At 41.1% G+C, this 15,691-nt stretch overlaps 3 protein-coding genes across 16 annotated transcripts in view; all 3 read right to left on the bottom strand.

The window, feature by feature from the left end:
- Positions 1-11,808, bottom strand: part of cora (erythrocyte membrane protein band 4.1 like coracle) — a 103,091-nt gene extending 91,283 nt beyond the window's left edge. For 6 of the 7 annotated variants that reach the window (XR_011444621.1, XM_017177840.3, XM_070284622.1 and 3 more), the window contains exons 1-10: positions 11,675-11,808; positions 11,084-11,355; positions 3,269-3,312; positions 2,843-3,031; positions 2,180-2,778; positions 1,757-2,115; positions 1,574-1,698; positions 924-953; positions 313-487; positions 193-245 (exon numbers count right to left, since the gene is read on the bottom strand). Coding sequence is in view for 6 of the 7 variants with exons in the window: in XM_017177840.3 (XP_017033329.1) it covers positions 193-245; positions 313-487; positions 924-953; positions 1,574-1,698; positions 1,757-2,115; positions 2,180-2,778; positions 2,843-2,989 (1,488 nt within the window). In the remaining variant the exon portion in view is untranslated. The remainder of the gene's footprint in view (positions 1-192; positions 246-312; positions 488-923; positions 954-1,573; positions 1,699-1,756; positions 2,116-2,179; positions 2,779-2,842; positions 3,032-3,268; positions 3,313-11,083; positions 11,356-11,674) is intronic. The other variant, XM_017177842.3, reaches the window with a different exon arrangement.
- Positions 11,809-12,652: 844 nt separating this feature from the next.
- Positions 12,653-14,021, bottom strand: LOC108082328 (ribosomal RNA-processing protein 8). Its single transcript, XM_017177658.3, has one exon. The coding sequence runs from the start codon at positions 13,959-13,961 to the stop codon at positions 12,885-12,887; it is 1,077 nt and encodes a 358-aa protein (XP_017033147.1). The 5' UTR covers positions 13,962-14,021; the 3' UTR covers positions 12,653-12,884.
- Positions 14,022-14,467: 446 nt separating this feature from the next.
- Positions 14,468-15,691, bottom strand: part of hppy (MAP4K3-like protein hppy) — a 53,996-nt gene continuing 52,772 nt past the window's right edge. For all 8 annotated transcript variants that reach the window (XM_041776786.2, XM_017177904.3, XM_017177907.3 and 5 more), the window contains one exon: positions 14,468-15,627. In XM_041776786.2, the coding sequence (XP_041632720.1) occupies positions 15,528-15,627 (100 nt within the window). In that variant the 3' untranslated portion in view covers positions 14,468-15,527. The remainder of the gene's footprint in view (positions 15,628-15,691) is intronic.

Genomic DNA, 15,691 nt, shown 5'->3' with positions numbered 1-15,691 from the left:
TGAGGTGATCGGTGGTTTGGGGTGGGTTGGATTTAATTACAAAAGGGTCTTGGGTACACAAGGACTTTAAGGATTCAGAGTATTTACACGAGGGCGGGCTCATTCAGTGCGGGGCTAACGCTTAGCTTAAAAGTATCTTTACTCTAGGAAACCTATGATCTAGTCTAGGTTGGTTAACGAAGAGATACTTACACGTCTGCCTGAGGACTTGTCCGACTTGTTGGAATCGTTCAGCTCGTCATTGCCTATGAAAATATTAGAAAATAGATTAGTTTGAGATACTTTTTTAGGATATTTACTACCCCTTCTTACCATTAACAGCCGAACCAGCGGCGGCGGCTGCAGCAGCTGCTGCTGCCTTGGCCGCCTTCTCAGCCTTCTCGGCCTTCTTGCGCTCCTCCAAGTCTCGCTTCTCCTTCTCCTTGCGCTCCTTTTCCTCCTTCTCCTTCTGCTTCTTCTCGCGCAGCTTGGCCTCCTTCTCCTCATCCTAAGGACAAACCACACAAAAATTAGTTAAAGAGTTCATAAAAACCACAAAAAAGACAGATTTTTTGGGGGCGAAAAAGCCAACATGCTACAGATTTACAATACAAGCCATAAAATCAAAATGTTGGGACATTAAACAAATAGGAATGCCATAAGTAAATGTTATAATGTTAATTTATTTTTAGTAGAAATTTATACACAGTGCCAATGCATGTTTTGTGTGGACTGTACTGGTGTGTTTGGCCCTAAAACGGTATTTACAGAGCTCGGGAGGGGGTTCATTTAAACATTATAAAGACGGCACATAAAAAACTGATATAAAAAACTAAAATTAAACACTCAATAAAGAAAGAGAGAGATACTAAGATAAAGATAGATAAAATGAAGGCACACAGAAAACAAATAGTTTGACGGCACTTTTTCTGCACAGAAATTACCATCAAGTCAAGGTACAGCTCTGTCGGGGGCTACCATAGAGCGGGGGGGTGGTTAGAGGTTATGAAATCAAAAGATATAATAATTAATTAATAAATCCATTTAACATTGGGTTACAGAGGCCCTAAACTGAACAGGTAAAGAAATAAACTTAGAGAGGGGAGACAACATTCGATAAGCAGAACAGAGTTCAAAGGCGAAACAAAATATTTAATATTTATATTTTAAGTAGAAGAAATCGAAGGAGAGACTCGGTTGTAGGTAGTAAAGTGTTAACCTGAACGGGGGGCTCAGCCTCGATGGCCTCGATCTCTAAGTTGGTCTCGTAGTCACCCTCGAGGGAGCTTTGCGAGGAGGCCGAAGCCGTGCCGGTGCTCGATTGTCGCATCAACTGGTTAGTGTTTGGTTTGGTTTTATTTTTAGGGGGTTAAGTTATATAGTTTTATAGTTCAGGGGGACATAACGAGCACATCGGAGTTGGTAGTGTGTGTTTTTTTTGTTTGGTTGTGAGTGGTGGTTGGTTGTGAGTTAGTAACAAACCGAGAAGAAAGTACAAAAGAAACACTCTCATGGTTAAACATCATCTGTTCATCATCTCATTATTAGCTAGGAATCAATCATCAGGCAGTGGGTTACCAACTGGCCAAGTTACCTTGTCCTTCTTGTTCTTAATGGGACTGCGGCTGTGGGCATCGGCTCCCTCGGCATTGCGGTCTCCCCGATGGTCCAAAGTGCTGCTCTTGCGGGCCACCTTCTCCTTCTCGGCCATGGCCAAGGCTGGAAAAGAAATAACAGAATTAATAAATAAATATTTTTAAATTAAAACCATAACTACCATCCATGCTGCGTGAGGTCAGACGAGCTCCTGATAGAGTCCTGTCAAAGGTAGGAGCCGTACGATCCACGGGCGTGGCCCTGCTCTCATACTGAGTGCGTCCCTTGTAGCGATACTTGGAGCCAAAGCGCGGGAACATAGTGGACTTGTGGTCCGGTTCCGGGGTCATCAGGCGGAAGAAGGTGTGGTGCTCCACGCAGGATTTCCAGAGCTTCTTGGCGGCCCTATGATTGGCCAGCTTGAAGCCAATGGTGGACTCGTACTGCTCGAATTCACCGGGACGGATCTTGATATAAAAATGATGACGCTTGTAGGAGATTTTCAGGATCTTGGGCCAGGCAAAGCGGTTGATGCGGAGTCTGTTAAGAATAAGGAAATATTTGTTAAGGATTTTTCCAGATAGAAAGAAAAAGCGACTCCTACTTATCCCTGTAGACCAACAATCCAGAGGCACACACGCCCAGCATGATGTCCACACCCTCAGAGTCCTTGGCCGGATGCAAATCCACGCCATACATGGCCAGCTTCTTGGCATTCTCCAGGTAGTGAAGCTCAGCCTCTGCTGGTGATTGTCCCTTGTGGGTCTTGTGCAGATCCATGACCTTATCCTCCAACTCAGGCGTCTGGTTGGGGGCGATCTTAAAGTCCTTTAGGTAGGCACGCGTGGGCATATCCTTGGCATCATAGTCACCCATCTCGGATTGCACCAAATAGGAGCCCAGCAAGGCGTGGGTGACAAAGGTGCAGGGCAGACGACCCTCGAGGATATCATTGCGCACCTGCAGGCACAGGTGATAGCGCGTGATGTCCTCCTGCAGCTGCGAAGGCTCCGGCGGATAGAACTTGACGGCAAAGTTCAAGGGCCAGGGATCCGAACGAAAGAACTTGGCCACTGGCTTCTCCAGATCCAGCCAGGTGCGTGGATCTGTGGGAGTCTCATAGGTCAAGCCAAAGTAGTCCTTCTCAATGATGTTGAGGCCGGCACAGATGGAGTTGACCAGGTCACGGCCCTTGGCTTTGCGCTAGAGAGGAGATAGAGAGTCATAAATATTTAGTTGTTATTATTTAAGAGAAAGCTCAACTCACATCAATGGTCACATCTAGAATGGAGCCATCCAGCAGGGTTACCCTGGCCAGGGCTGCCTTGGAGAACGATGAGGAGCTGGTCTTGGCTTTGCTCTTGGTCGGCGTTTCCGGCTCAGCGGGTGCGGATGGTTTAATTTCCGCCGGCATCTTGGCTATGTTCCGGCTACGCCAGCAGCAGCTTGGATGGGTCTGTTGGAGATAAAGAAAGAGTGGGTGAGAGTTGAGACTTTAGTAGTTAAAGTGGCCGGAAGTGCCCACTCCTGGGGCTCATGTGTGCATATGCTTGTGTGGGCGCCTTTTGCTCATTAGAGATGTCTGCAGTCTTGTTCATAAAACACAAGCCATTAAAAGCTGGCGCCAGAGACCAGGACAACAGACCGCAACAGGAGGTGACCTCCTAGATGATGTCATGTACTTTGTACTCACTTTTAACGGCCTCGAGAATTTCTCCGGCTATGATTTCCAGCGAGCTGCAATAGAAAGACACCGAGAAATTGTCCATTAAAAGTCGAACTGCGGCTCTGTAAATTGAATTTAACGTTTTACTAGCGAAAGCGGCTAATAAAAAAACCCAACAAACTTTCAAAAACCCCACAACAATAATCTCAACTTGCAGATCTATTATTAAGTAGAGTGTGTGCTGATGAGACATGCGTAATTAAGTCATTAAATATTAAGTGCATGAGAAATCACACAGCCGTCTGTCCGAAAAACAAGACCAGCGATCAAAGCCAGCTCACGTTTCAAGTTCAAGCAGTGACATAAGTCGTTTATACATATATTTTTCCCCCTTATATAAGCCGGCAAATCGAGGCAGCGTCATGTTCTCATTCGCGACTTTTTTCTCTCTCTAATTTTCATATCAGAACCCCTTCCGTTGAGGCTATCGACAATGTTCCGGCTCGGATGCGGCTGAGGCTATGCAGGCCCCACCCAGACAAAGAGCCTTCAATCAACGCTGATTGGCGCAAAAAAAGGGGGCAATTAATGGTTAAGGTTCTAGATATTCCAGATGCCTCCGACAACGATCAATTGGTAGCCGAAGCAATGACCGATTGCCTGGTCAATTTGCTATATATACTTCTCCTACTCTCCGCTAGTGTTTAATTGATTCAGAGCCATGGATGCCCAAGAGACTTGGAAAACAAGCTGAACCAGTTTTAGAAGAGGCTTCTTCAAGGGGTTCTCCAACCTCGAAAACAGAAAATGTAACACAGACTACAGCTATGGCATTATAAGACACAAAACATACAATTTTGTTTCTGTTTCTCTAGAGAATTAACTCTCCGGTGGCGTCATCGAGCCCCACACAATATCCATATGTATATGTTGAAAACGAAAAAAACACGCAGACAACAAAAACTATTTAATTTATATTATTTTTTATTTATTTCAAGCAGCATAGAGCAGACCATGTGTATGGCCATTACTTTGGCAGCGTTCTCGTTCCCATAGTTGAAGGTTGCGCATACGCAATGTTGACATCATCCTCATGCAGCTCGCAATTTTGCAGGGCCTCTTTACTAAATCCGATTAAAAAATTTGAGTAGATGCCTCAATTTGTGATGAATCAGTCGGGGGGCATTATCTTTACAGCAAACCCAAACAATAAACAAAACAAATTAAATCGTTCACAGTGTTTGATACGTGCGAGAACACTCGCCAATGATTTATTTTCGTATCAACGATGACATCATCAACAGTAGCAGCATCACCAGCTATGGCATCAAATCGAGAACTATTTCTAGAGTTATATTTGCAAGATGCCGTTGCCGCCGACACCCAAAAAGATCGCCGAGCATTCGCCTCAATTGAAGGAGGTCGAGGTGAAATTCATCAACTGGCGCGCGTCTCTAATCTTCTTCACGTTACAAATATATATAGTATATTATTGCAGGCCAGAAAGAGATATAGCAGGCCGGGCCAAAGAATGTTTACACCCAGAAAAAGGCCTTAAAAAATTGAGTTAGGTTGGAATTTAGTTATGGGGGAAACCAGAGAAAGTCTGTTGAAAATTTAATTTTTAAATTAGCCAAGGAAATTCTTGCCTAATTTAAGCAACATAAATTATATTTTCATATACAAATTTAACTAGAATTCAGAACCCCTAAAAGAACTTGTACTTCAACCTTAAAATTAATCATTAGAAAACCTATTTTCTTCACTATTTATGCAGTTTCTTGAGTCTTAATTTACCCCATTTAAAATCCCATTAATTAAGTTCTTTTAACTACAAAACCTCCCCCTTAATTTCCCTCTGTGCATCTCCAAAGCAAAAGTATTATTATTGTGAAAGTAACCAAGTTGTGTCGCCGCAGCACAAAAGATGGCAATCTGCTCTGTCATTTCCAATTGAGAATCGGAATGAGAACGAGAACGAGTAAGTAAGTAAGTATATACCCTGGGTGCTTCTGGCTGCTCCCCTTTAATTAAGTTTCATTTAATAAAACGTAAATCAAATTCAATTTATTCCGACAGAGGAGAGGTCCCACTCACTGTATCTGACGGATAAAGCTTGGACATGTATCATCATCATCATCGGTTTATTATGTCACCTGGTGGCGTCACTTCACCTGGAGTGACAACTACAACTAGGGCAGGTTTCCCCAAGCCCTGACTGAACATTTTTCCAACGGCATAAACAATTTCCCTTTTGGCCAGTGAAATGCACAGCTAAACTCATTTAAACTTGCCATTTTCCAAAGTCAACGAAGCATGGCCAATAAATCGCATTTAAGGCCTGAAAGTTATTTCTTTATTATATTTTTTTCACATCCGTTTATAAACATAGCGGCATTTCCGCAAAGGGGAAATAATGTTGTAAATATAAATTTATGTGCAAAATAAATTTAAAAAATATTTTAAGCTGTGAGTTGGGAGTTTAAACAAGGAAAGTTTTAGGAAATAAAAGCTATTAAGGAATCTAATTAAGTTAGTTAAAGTATTTTAAAGGTTTGCCTTGCTTGTTAAAGCTTAAAAGGTTGGAAATTATAGGAAATTTCTATGGCATTTAATTAAGTTTAAGTAGAGTTCAAGACTTCTTCTTTAATTTCCCTGCACCTCTGACCTTTTGAACCCTTAAGCTAAGGCACCCCACTGGCAGAACTTCCTTCGATTTTCCTGCTGCATGTAATTATGGATATTTATCGGGGTCTTGTGTACTTCTTGGGCTTGCCAGCAAAAATACAGAAATACACACTGAGAAATGCGTAAACATTCGCGCATTTTGCGTTGCGATAAAGTGGGTCAATCAATACAGTCCGATTCGAGGAGGGTGTGTTCCGTCCCAGACTTGCAGTTAAAATCCGCCACTACATTCGATAAGCCAGATCCGTTCCCATTTCGCACCCTGGGAACCCTGAGACATGGCTGACCAGAAGTGGATCAATGGAGGAGAACGGGTTTTATTTTTTTGCTACCAGCCACCAGTGGCTGCCACTCTTCTGGACAGCTCAAGTGACGGCTACGACTCAGCGGCCTGACGAGTGTGTGTCGCTTGACTAATTACCGCTCCGATCGGCGCTTGGCTGCTGTCAGCGGGACATAACCGCGAGTGAATCGCACATCACAGCACACCCACATCCATTACCCATTGGAGGCACAGCGCCACACAGCCACCCTGCAAACTCCCTGCAACTCCCATGCACCACCGCTTGTCAATGGCTATTTAAAGCATTTGACTTTGCCTGGCCAACGAACTCTGGTTGCAGCGAGTGCTGCGGGTATTTGTGCACTGGGAAAACTAATCAATTATTTATAAATCACATTAATAATAATTCAAACTTCTAATTATAAAAGATATTAGTCAGTTTTCTGAATTTATTGCTGATAATTAATTGTATTTAAATGATTTTAAACTCCAAAGAAACTGATGAAGCATGACTTTTCTGCACTACACAGAAAGAAATATATATAATTTCAATGTTTAATAATATAATATAAATAAATAATGGAAAATTAAACCCAAGTAAGAAAAAAAGCTGAAGTTTAGATACCCTTTAGTTTGCAATTGGATCAAGGGGTCTAATTTTCAATCCTTCATAACTTAGCCAAAAATACCTTAATTTCAATTCGGAAAGCTTTTCTGTGCTAGTTTTTTCTAGATTTATAAATCAGCAAGTTAAATTTAAAATTTGAAATTTTTAAGTTTTTTTGATTTTTTGACAATTTTGATGATGTAACCCCTTATAAAATTTTCAAAATTTCAAAAAAAAATTTTTTTTTTTTGCCAACATGCTAGTTTTACTTGGCCGTTGATGCTGATCAAGAATATATATGATTTATAGGGTCGGAAATGATTCCTTCACTATTTTTTTTAGACTTTTGACTAAAATTATAGTACCCTCTATAGTATTACAACTTGTTACATATCCTCTTAATTTTAGGTAAAAACCTTTTAAAAATATTAACAATTATGACACATTTTTCCCTGTTTAGTGCCAACCGCACCCACATGCATTTCCCCAACTTGATTTCTGCCCAGACGGCGAAGCAAATCGCGGAATTGTAGGACTGAAAGGCAAGGAAGCTATGGGTAAACAAACGAACTGCTGCCTAGAGAAGAGAATTTCGTCCACTTCAGCGCCCTGCACATTAATCATAGACCCATAGACGCCGCCGTCGCCGTCGCCTTATTTCCCCCCGAGAAATAAAAATCGATGCGACAGCAAATAAAAATAGAAAACGGAAACCCAGCACAGGAAGGAGGAGGCACGAAGCTGAGTAGCTTAGAGCCGAGGCCTCCTCTTCCGTGCGATTGAGTTTGTTGACAGATTAGATTGGTTTTTCCCCCTCAAGCACAAGGGGCGGCGGGATGTGTGTCTTCCAGAAGGGGGAGACTAAGAATAGCTGGCGAAATAGCGTCGTAAATTGCTAGATACTTTCGGTTATTAAGATTTTCTTGAAACTACGATCGGGTCATTATGTTGGGAAAGCTAGGTTTTCACAGAGAGACTGGTAGAGAGAGAGAGAGCGACTTTGTGGAGAATCCACAGAGAAGACTCTCTCTGGCAGAGCTTCTAATAAAGCCAAAGACACACCTTTTTCCGTGGGCTCTGCACGCTCCATGCTCGAGTTGGAATTCAGGTTTTGGCTTTGCCACTCTTTTGGCCAGGTTAGCGTGCGGCCAGGTCGTTAGTGTAACCACTAACCATACAACATATAGACTGGTCATTTCATACAACGAAAATGGACACAAAAATTTCCTAACATGCGGTCCCATGTTAACTGTTTGCTGTTAGCGACAGACCGTCTGTTAGATTTTAGCTGTTAGCGTCCCGTCCCATGTTAGCTGTCAGCTGTTAGCGTCAGGCCTTTACATGTATGCGTGTTCATGCATTCACGTACACGGGTGCATGTGTGCGACCATTTCATTTCGGGCCAGCAAGAATATTTGGTCTTTTGCTACTTTTCGCGCTAGGTACCCTAAAAATATGGGCATATTCGCTATTGGGTTAATGATACAAATAAGAATGTTATATGTTATAATATATTTCTTAATGTTTTAGCATTCATTCCATATTTGTTTACAATTCAAATCAGTGGCAGCAGTGAAATGTGTTGCATATATGTACATACATATGAATTCGAATGAATAACAATCCATCTACTGAGATAGGAACAGGGCATATTGCAGTCGGTGCTCGCGATCGCTTGCACATTCTGTGTGCTGCAACGCGTCGAGACGCTGGGGGTTGTTGTTGTTTTTTTTTTTTTGCCGAGCTGCTACCCAAACCGTTAGATCTCGTGCCCGTCTCTTTTTTAAGTGACACCGACTGCAATATGCCCTGTTCCTATCTCAGTAGATGGATTGTTATTCATTCGAATTCATATGTATGTACATATATGCAACACATTTCACTGCTGCCACTGATTTGAATTGTAAACAAATATGAAATGTATGCTGAAACATTAAGAAATGTATTATAACATATAACATTCTTATTTTTATCATTAACCCAATAGCGAATATGCCCATATTTTTAGGGTACCTAGCGCGAAAAGTAGCAAAAGACCAAATATTCTTGCTGGCCCGAAATGAAATGTTCGCACACATGCACCCGTGTACGTGAATGCATGAACACGCATACATGTAAAGGCCTGACGCTAACAGCTGACAGCTAACATGGGACGGGACGCTAACAGCTAAAATCTAACAGACGGTCTGTCGCTAACAGCAAACAGTTAACATGGGACCGCATGTTAGGAAATTTTTGTGTCCATTTTCGTTGTATGAAATGACCAGTCTATATGTTGTATGGTTAGTGGTGTAACGCTCTCTCTCTCTCTCTCTTAACAATTCACTCGTTCTCCGATTTTCCACTCTGTACAGTTATTAGCTGGCTGGCACTCCTCGTTTGCTTTGCTCGGTTGCTTTATCTGTTTGTCCGCTTTGTCCAACTTCTTGCTGGCCAACACCAACCGGTTTCTAATGCAAGCTCTCTCGAATGCCTCGCTTTTCTTGCCACTTTTCAGGCCAGGCCAAGAGAAGCAGCAGCAGGCTTTATGTTAATGTTACCCACTATTTGGGTCAAAGCCCACACCTCCCGAAAAGAGGTAGTAAAAAAAATGGTAGAAACTCCACGTAAACAAACTGCCTGCGAAGAAGAACCAAGTTCCCGTTGCCAAGTCAACGCCCCAAGTTTTCCGGGGATGGTGAAAATCGTGTGCCCGTGACTCAGAAGAAGGGTTCACCGAGAGGGGGGGCGCTGGTGGTGGTGAGCCACTGAACCAGTCACCTGCCATTCATAACTGTGTTGGCCTTTGTTGTGGTGTCGCCCCCCTTATCTTATCTCGAACACAACGACTGCGGTGTGTCCTTGTTTATACTCGATATCAGGCAGCAAAAATGCCAATGCAAAAAACTTTGGCTCGATGTTTTTGATAAGAGTGCCACGGCAACCTGATGGCTGCTGGCCTGTGCTGCCAGCTCCCCGATCGATTCGGTTTCTATTTTCGTCGCAGTGACGTCTCAAATGCCGCGGGAATTCAGATATTCAGCCAGTGGATTTTTTGGCCTATGAAACTGCCATCGTAGAATTCTTCTGGTTCCAAAATTATATCATATTTAGGGGGAGAACGAATGTGAAGAGATACATATGTAGCAGCTTGTGCATTTTCTATTTTCTATTTTCTATTTATTTTGTCGCCTTTTGGGGCTGTTTTTGGTTTTGGATTTGGTAAGCTATGAAAAGGCTTGAATAATTTAAAGTTGGGGTTTTTTAAATTCGTTTTATCTTAAGGTTAAGGCATGTCTTAGAGTACCTGTAGCAAGTTTTGCCTTTTTAAGTTTGTAAATAAAAGATACATTTGTTCCCCCTTTTCAACTTCTATTTAAGCTTAGTTCTCATATATTTTTACAATTTTTAAGGAAACTATTTGTGACAACATTAAGATATTTTGTTATAGATATTCTCAAAACTTCCAGCTAATTTTATTAGCCCAAAAATCTGCCTTAAAATAGTTACAGATACATGTTATTATTTAAACAAGTGTTTCTTAAATCTCTCCTCAATTTTAAGAGTTTCTCTTCAAGAATTTCAGCTTCTAAATACCAAATAAATAGCCGTAAATGCTTAAACAAAGTTACTCAAGTTCTACGCTTCCCTTGAAATCCACATTTGTATCTTTTTTTTTAACACTGCTACCTGCCACTTCCCATTATTTGTATCTTTTTGAGTCCAAGTATCTGGCTATGCAATACCTTTGCTAAACGATCGGTGTGTTGGCGCGTTGCCCTGGCTACTGTTTGTGGCTAATAAGAATTTCCCACCCTTTTCGCGACGACTACGTTTCCCAGCCCCGCTAAATGCGAAGCAAACGAGAAAAACACAGACGAAGGAAAAGTGGAGTAAGGCGAGTACAGAGAGGCGGCGGCGAAGGCGACAATGTGGGGCGCGCGAGTTGACAAAAACAAGAAAACGTAAAGAATATCGTGCCAAAAGATACACTCGAAAAGCTCACAGATACAGATACATAGATTCAGATACAGCAGCGATATTGCGATGAGTGACTCTCTCTCTCTCTCTCTTTGGACAGATAGAGAGAGTTGCAAATGCTACTGCTGCTCTCTCTCCCTACTCTCTGCTCTCCCGTATCTGTGTGTGCCTATGAAGTCATACCGTGGCTGCGCTTGTGTTTGTATCAAAAAAAATAAAGCCACCGAAAACTCGCGACCACAGCCCAAGAAAAATATAATTAAGAAAATAATCAAATTAAGCGCCATTCTTCGACGTTACTTACCCAATTAGCTGGGCCTTGTGAATCCTTATTTTTTCCGCTGACTTAAGCTCTTCTTAATCCACTCCAAAGGATGCGTAGATGAAGAGAATACTTTGCGGCGCGCTTTAACCGTTAGTTTCTGCAGTTGTATTTGTGTTGTTTTCACTTTTTCTTTTCTTTTCGCCACTGTTGTTGCACTCTACACTGGTAAACAAATTCTTGGCCACTTTTTTCTATTCGAACGCGAAAAAAGACAATTTGTTGTTGTCGGTCGGTGAGTAGTCGTTGAATACCTGTTGAAAAGTTTTGGACGTTGAGTTTTTTGAGTTTGAGTCTGTGTATGAGTAATAGAGCATGAGCCAGGGGGTGGGGGTAATAGAGAAAGAGAGATAGAGAGGAAGAGGGAGAGGGAGGTGTATAGGGGTGGGGCGTGGGCGAAAACTGCGCGAATAGTGGTTGCTAATAAATTAAATTCTGCATTTATTTATAAACACACAACCGAATTGCGCGCCTTTCTTCGCTATATATCTTTTCTCTGCTTTAGCTTTTCTTCTTTTTTTGTTCACTTTGGCTGAGAATTCTAGAACCAATAAACGAGCGTCGCAAACGTACCGTCTTCACAAATATTCGAAGTGCTGTGCACGAAGAGCAAACTGGTACTGTTCGCCTAGAGTATCTTACGGATACTCTCCGCCGTTCGCTTTTCAATTTTGATTCGCTTTGAGCTGCTTTCGTGGTTGAGTGGAGCGGAGAAACAACCACCGAATGAGTGAAATGGATCCCATGGTGGCGCAATTGTTGGATTTTGAGTGATTTCAATGGTGAGTGAGTGGTGAGTGGAGAGGTGAGTGTTGACTAACGTTCGAGCTGATTTGAATTTTTGAAAGGCGCCGGAGCTCCGGTGGAGTTTAGATTTTAATCTGGAAAAAATTAAATTATAAAATTAATCAATTATTTATAAATCACATAAATAATAATTCAAACTTCTAATTATAAAAGATATTAGTCAGTTTTCTGAATTTATTGCTGATAATTAATTGTATTTAAATGATTTTAAACTCCAAAAAAACTGATGAAGCATGACTTTTCTGCACTACACAGAAAGAAATATATATAATTTCAATGTTTAATAATATAATATAAATAAAAAATGGAAAATTAAACCCAATTAAGAAAAAAAGCTGAAGTTTAGATACCCTTGAAGTTTGCAATTGGATCAATTTTCAATCCCTCATAACTCAGCCAAAAATACCTTAATTTCAATTCGGAAAGCTTTTCTGTGCTAGTTTTTTCTAGATCAAAAAATCAGCAAGTTAAAATAAAATTTAAAAATTTTTACTTTTTTTGATTTTTTGACAATTTTGATGATGTAACCCCTTATAAAATTTTAAAAATTTCAAAAAAAAAATTTTGTTTGCCAACATGCTAGTTTTACTCGGCTGTTGATGCTGATCAAGAATATATATGATTTATAGGGTCGGAAATGATTCCTTCACTATTTTTTTTTAGACTTTTGACTAAAATTATAGTCCCCTCTATAGTATAAAAATTTGTTACATATCTTCTTAACTTTAGGTAAATAAAATAACATTTTTTCTTTTAAATTTTCAACATTTATTGCGTTGGTTCCTACATTAAGTTTAATGTATCATCTATGTCATTATCTTTATAAGCTGTTTCCGCCTCAGATTTCCAGCCAAACTTAGCGGCTTATGAATCATTATCAATCTATAAAATTGTTTACAAAATCAACCATTTTTACTGAATAATCCAAAGCCTCAATTAACTCAGATTTAAATAGAAAACAAATCTCCTCTAACCTTTATCGCTTGCGATATAGGCAGGGCTTCAGGGAGAACGGCTTCAGCTTGGTGGTCTTGGGCACATGCCGCATCTTCTTGAATTGAAAGAAGTAAAAGTAGTTCACGGCCACGTCCTTCTTGACCATATCAAAGCCGCAGGCACTCAGGCAGCGCACAAACTGCCGCACATCCTCGAAGCGCGACTGAATCTCCGCTATGTACACATTCCCGTGCAGCTTTAGCACCCGGTTGGCCTCCAGGAAGAACTCGTTCAGATCGGTGCCCATCAAGGAGAGACAGTACACAGCCACATCCAAACTCTGAGCCTGCAGCGGGGTTTCCGTAATGTTGCAGGCAATGATGTCCCCTCTGGCGGCCACCAGATCCATGGAGTGCACCTTGTTTGGCACGGATTCGGCTAGTTTTCCCTCACCACAGCCAAAGTCCCCAATGACGGCCGACTTAGGCAGCTTCTTGATAGTCTTGATGAAGCGATTCAAGGGATTGAGAGGCCACTTCTCCACCTGCTGACGGTAGCCGGCGTGGTAGGCCTCAAAGGCAGAGGCATCCTTGCCGAACAAAGCTTCCGCCTTGCGGCTGGTCACCGAGTAGAGCTGCTCATTGATGTACCGAAAGCGGCCGCCCAGGAGCTCGGTTTGGAGTTTGCTGGCCAGCGAGCTGGTTGGTGCAGGTGAGGGTGCCGTCTCCATGGCCTCCACGGCTGCTTGGGCGAGTTCTGGCTTCAGTTTCAGTTCCTTTTTGCCGCCTTTTGCGGCCTGCGTGGGCGGACGCTGCTTCTCGATTCTTCCTACTCTCACTTTGTGCATGGCACGGATGCCATCTTCCATGTCGTCGTCATCGTCATCTGAGGAGTTGGAGGAGTTTCTGGAGGGCGGTGCCAGTGGTCCAGCGCCTTGCCGGTAAGTGAATTTGTCGGCCGCCTTGGGGGTCTTGGTCTTGGCAGTCTTGTCTTTCTTTTTGGGTTTCTTTTTCTTTGGCTTCTTGGTGGCGGCGACTCCATTTCCCGCGGGCTTTGCAGTCTTAAAATTCATAATCTCAGCTCCATTTTCCCAGGTCGGCACGGCAAAGGGCTGCATTTTGCTTGAAGACAATTTGTAAACAAAATAGAAGAAACACGTGAAGGCTGATTAATGTGGCATAACGCCTTTTACGAAAAATACCAAAAAACGCATTTATGAGTAATGTACTATCGCGTTTTGGAGGTAAATTGAGTTGTTCAAAAGTATTCGAAATTTTCGAAATTCATTTGATTATTTATCAATATTAATTCTTAAAAAATTAATAATTTTAAAATGTACACTATTAATTTTTTAGCCCAAATTAGAGGAAAATTCATAGAAATTAATATACTAAACCGAGGTTTACTTAAATATATTCATTAAAAAATAATTATTAATAAATTAACAGGTTTGAGTTACTGAAAACTTTTTAAAATATTTTATAATAAAATAAAATAAAAATAATAATTACAAAAAAAAAAACATTTTAAATTTCTTTCTAATTTTTTTCACAGAATTTTTAAATTTTAAAATTCCCCTAAAAAATCAATCAAAATTTAGAACTACAATTAAAAAACACCTCCTTGTTCTTTTACATACTTGTTTGTTTGTTTCTTTTTATTCTTGCACTAAACTAGAGTTCAACAATTTTGTGGGCTTTATCTGGTATGCTTTCCGTTTTATTTATTCCTCTGTATTAGTTTTGGTAATTTTCGGTTTTACGCTTTGTTTATGAACTAAATAACTTAATTGCTAGCTGAATATTTTTACAACTGAATTAGCGACGAAAAGTGCTGCTCTGTTCGGAGAAAGTCAGTCGCCCCTCTCTGTAACATCGCCTCCTAGCTTACAGCCTAGAATCGTAACTATGACAATCAGTTTGTTTTTTGAGAGACAGACCTTTTGTTTTTTTTTTAATTTTGCATTTAATTTAATTCGTGTTAATTCGTGTTTACTAGGTTATAGAAAAGTCCTTACTGGCTAAGTTTTTGTTTCCCAACAAACCGTATATCATCGCATTTACCCCACCCAAGTCCCGTTCCCAAATCCCTATTCCTAACCCTTCCGTTGCGATTTCTTTTTCTCTTTTTTTGAGCCAATTGAAAGCTAAAAACGTTGCGATTTACAATGGCTATATGCGATCTAAGAAGTACCTTTATTAGTGGCTAATTGCGGGTGAATTTGTGTGGCTAAATGCGTACCATAAAGTGTATGTATATAGTTGGGATCTCTCCTGACTACTGACTATTTGGGAAACGTCGTCTCTATATTAGGGGGGAGGCTTGTGTACACAAAAATCTCTAACGTAACTCTAGCCGTAATGCGTAGATCATTTATAAAGTTAGTGTGTATAAATTAAAGCATTTCTTTTTTGTAATACAAAAATATAACTACAACGGAATCAGGGGGCAGATATCATGTGTCATCGGGCTGCCTCTTCTAGGTGCGTTTAAAATTGCGCTAAGTCTAAGCTATCTCGAACGCTTCTCTCTATGATCAGTGATTAGCTCACTGCCTTAGCCTACGAGTAATTAAATTACAGTTAATAGTTGACGACGACGGCGGCGGAGGCGGCCCTTAAAACTTGGTTTTCTTTTTTATATTTAAAATATAACATTGGATTAAGCGGGGCGTCTAAGTAGCTTAGTAGCTGGCCTCGTGCCCGGCCAGAATGTACAGATCGTGTCCCTCCTCGCTACCCAGGGAGCCGGTCCTCAGCAGCTGGCTCTCCAGGGCCACAACCCTGATAAAAATAAATGAAATAGGATTAGTTTTCTCTTTTATAATTTCGAATTTGAGTGAAATCT

This window comes from Drosophila kikkawai, chromosome 2R (assembly GCF_030179895.1).
Source record: "Drosophila kikkawai strain 14028-0561.14 chromosome 2R, DkikHiC1v2, whole genome shotgun sequence".
In the NCBI taxonomy this organism is placed as follows: Eukaryota; Metazoa; Arthropoda; class Insecta; order Diptera; family Drosophilidae; genus Drosophila; species Drosophila kikkawai.
Note: the sequence above shows the minus strand (reverse complement) of the source record. Positions and strands in the feature narration are given on the sequence as shown.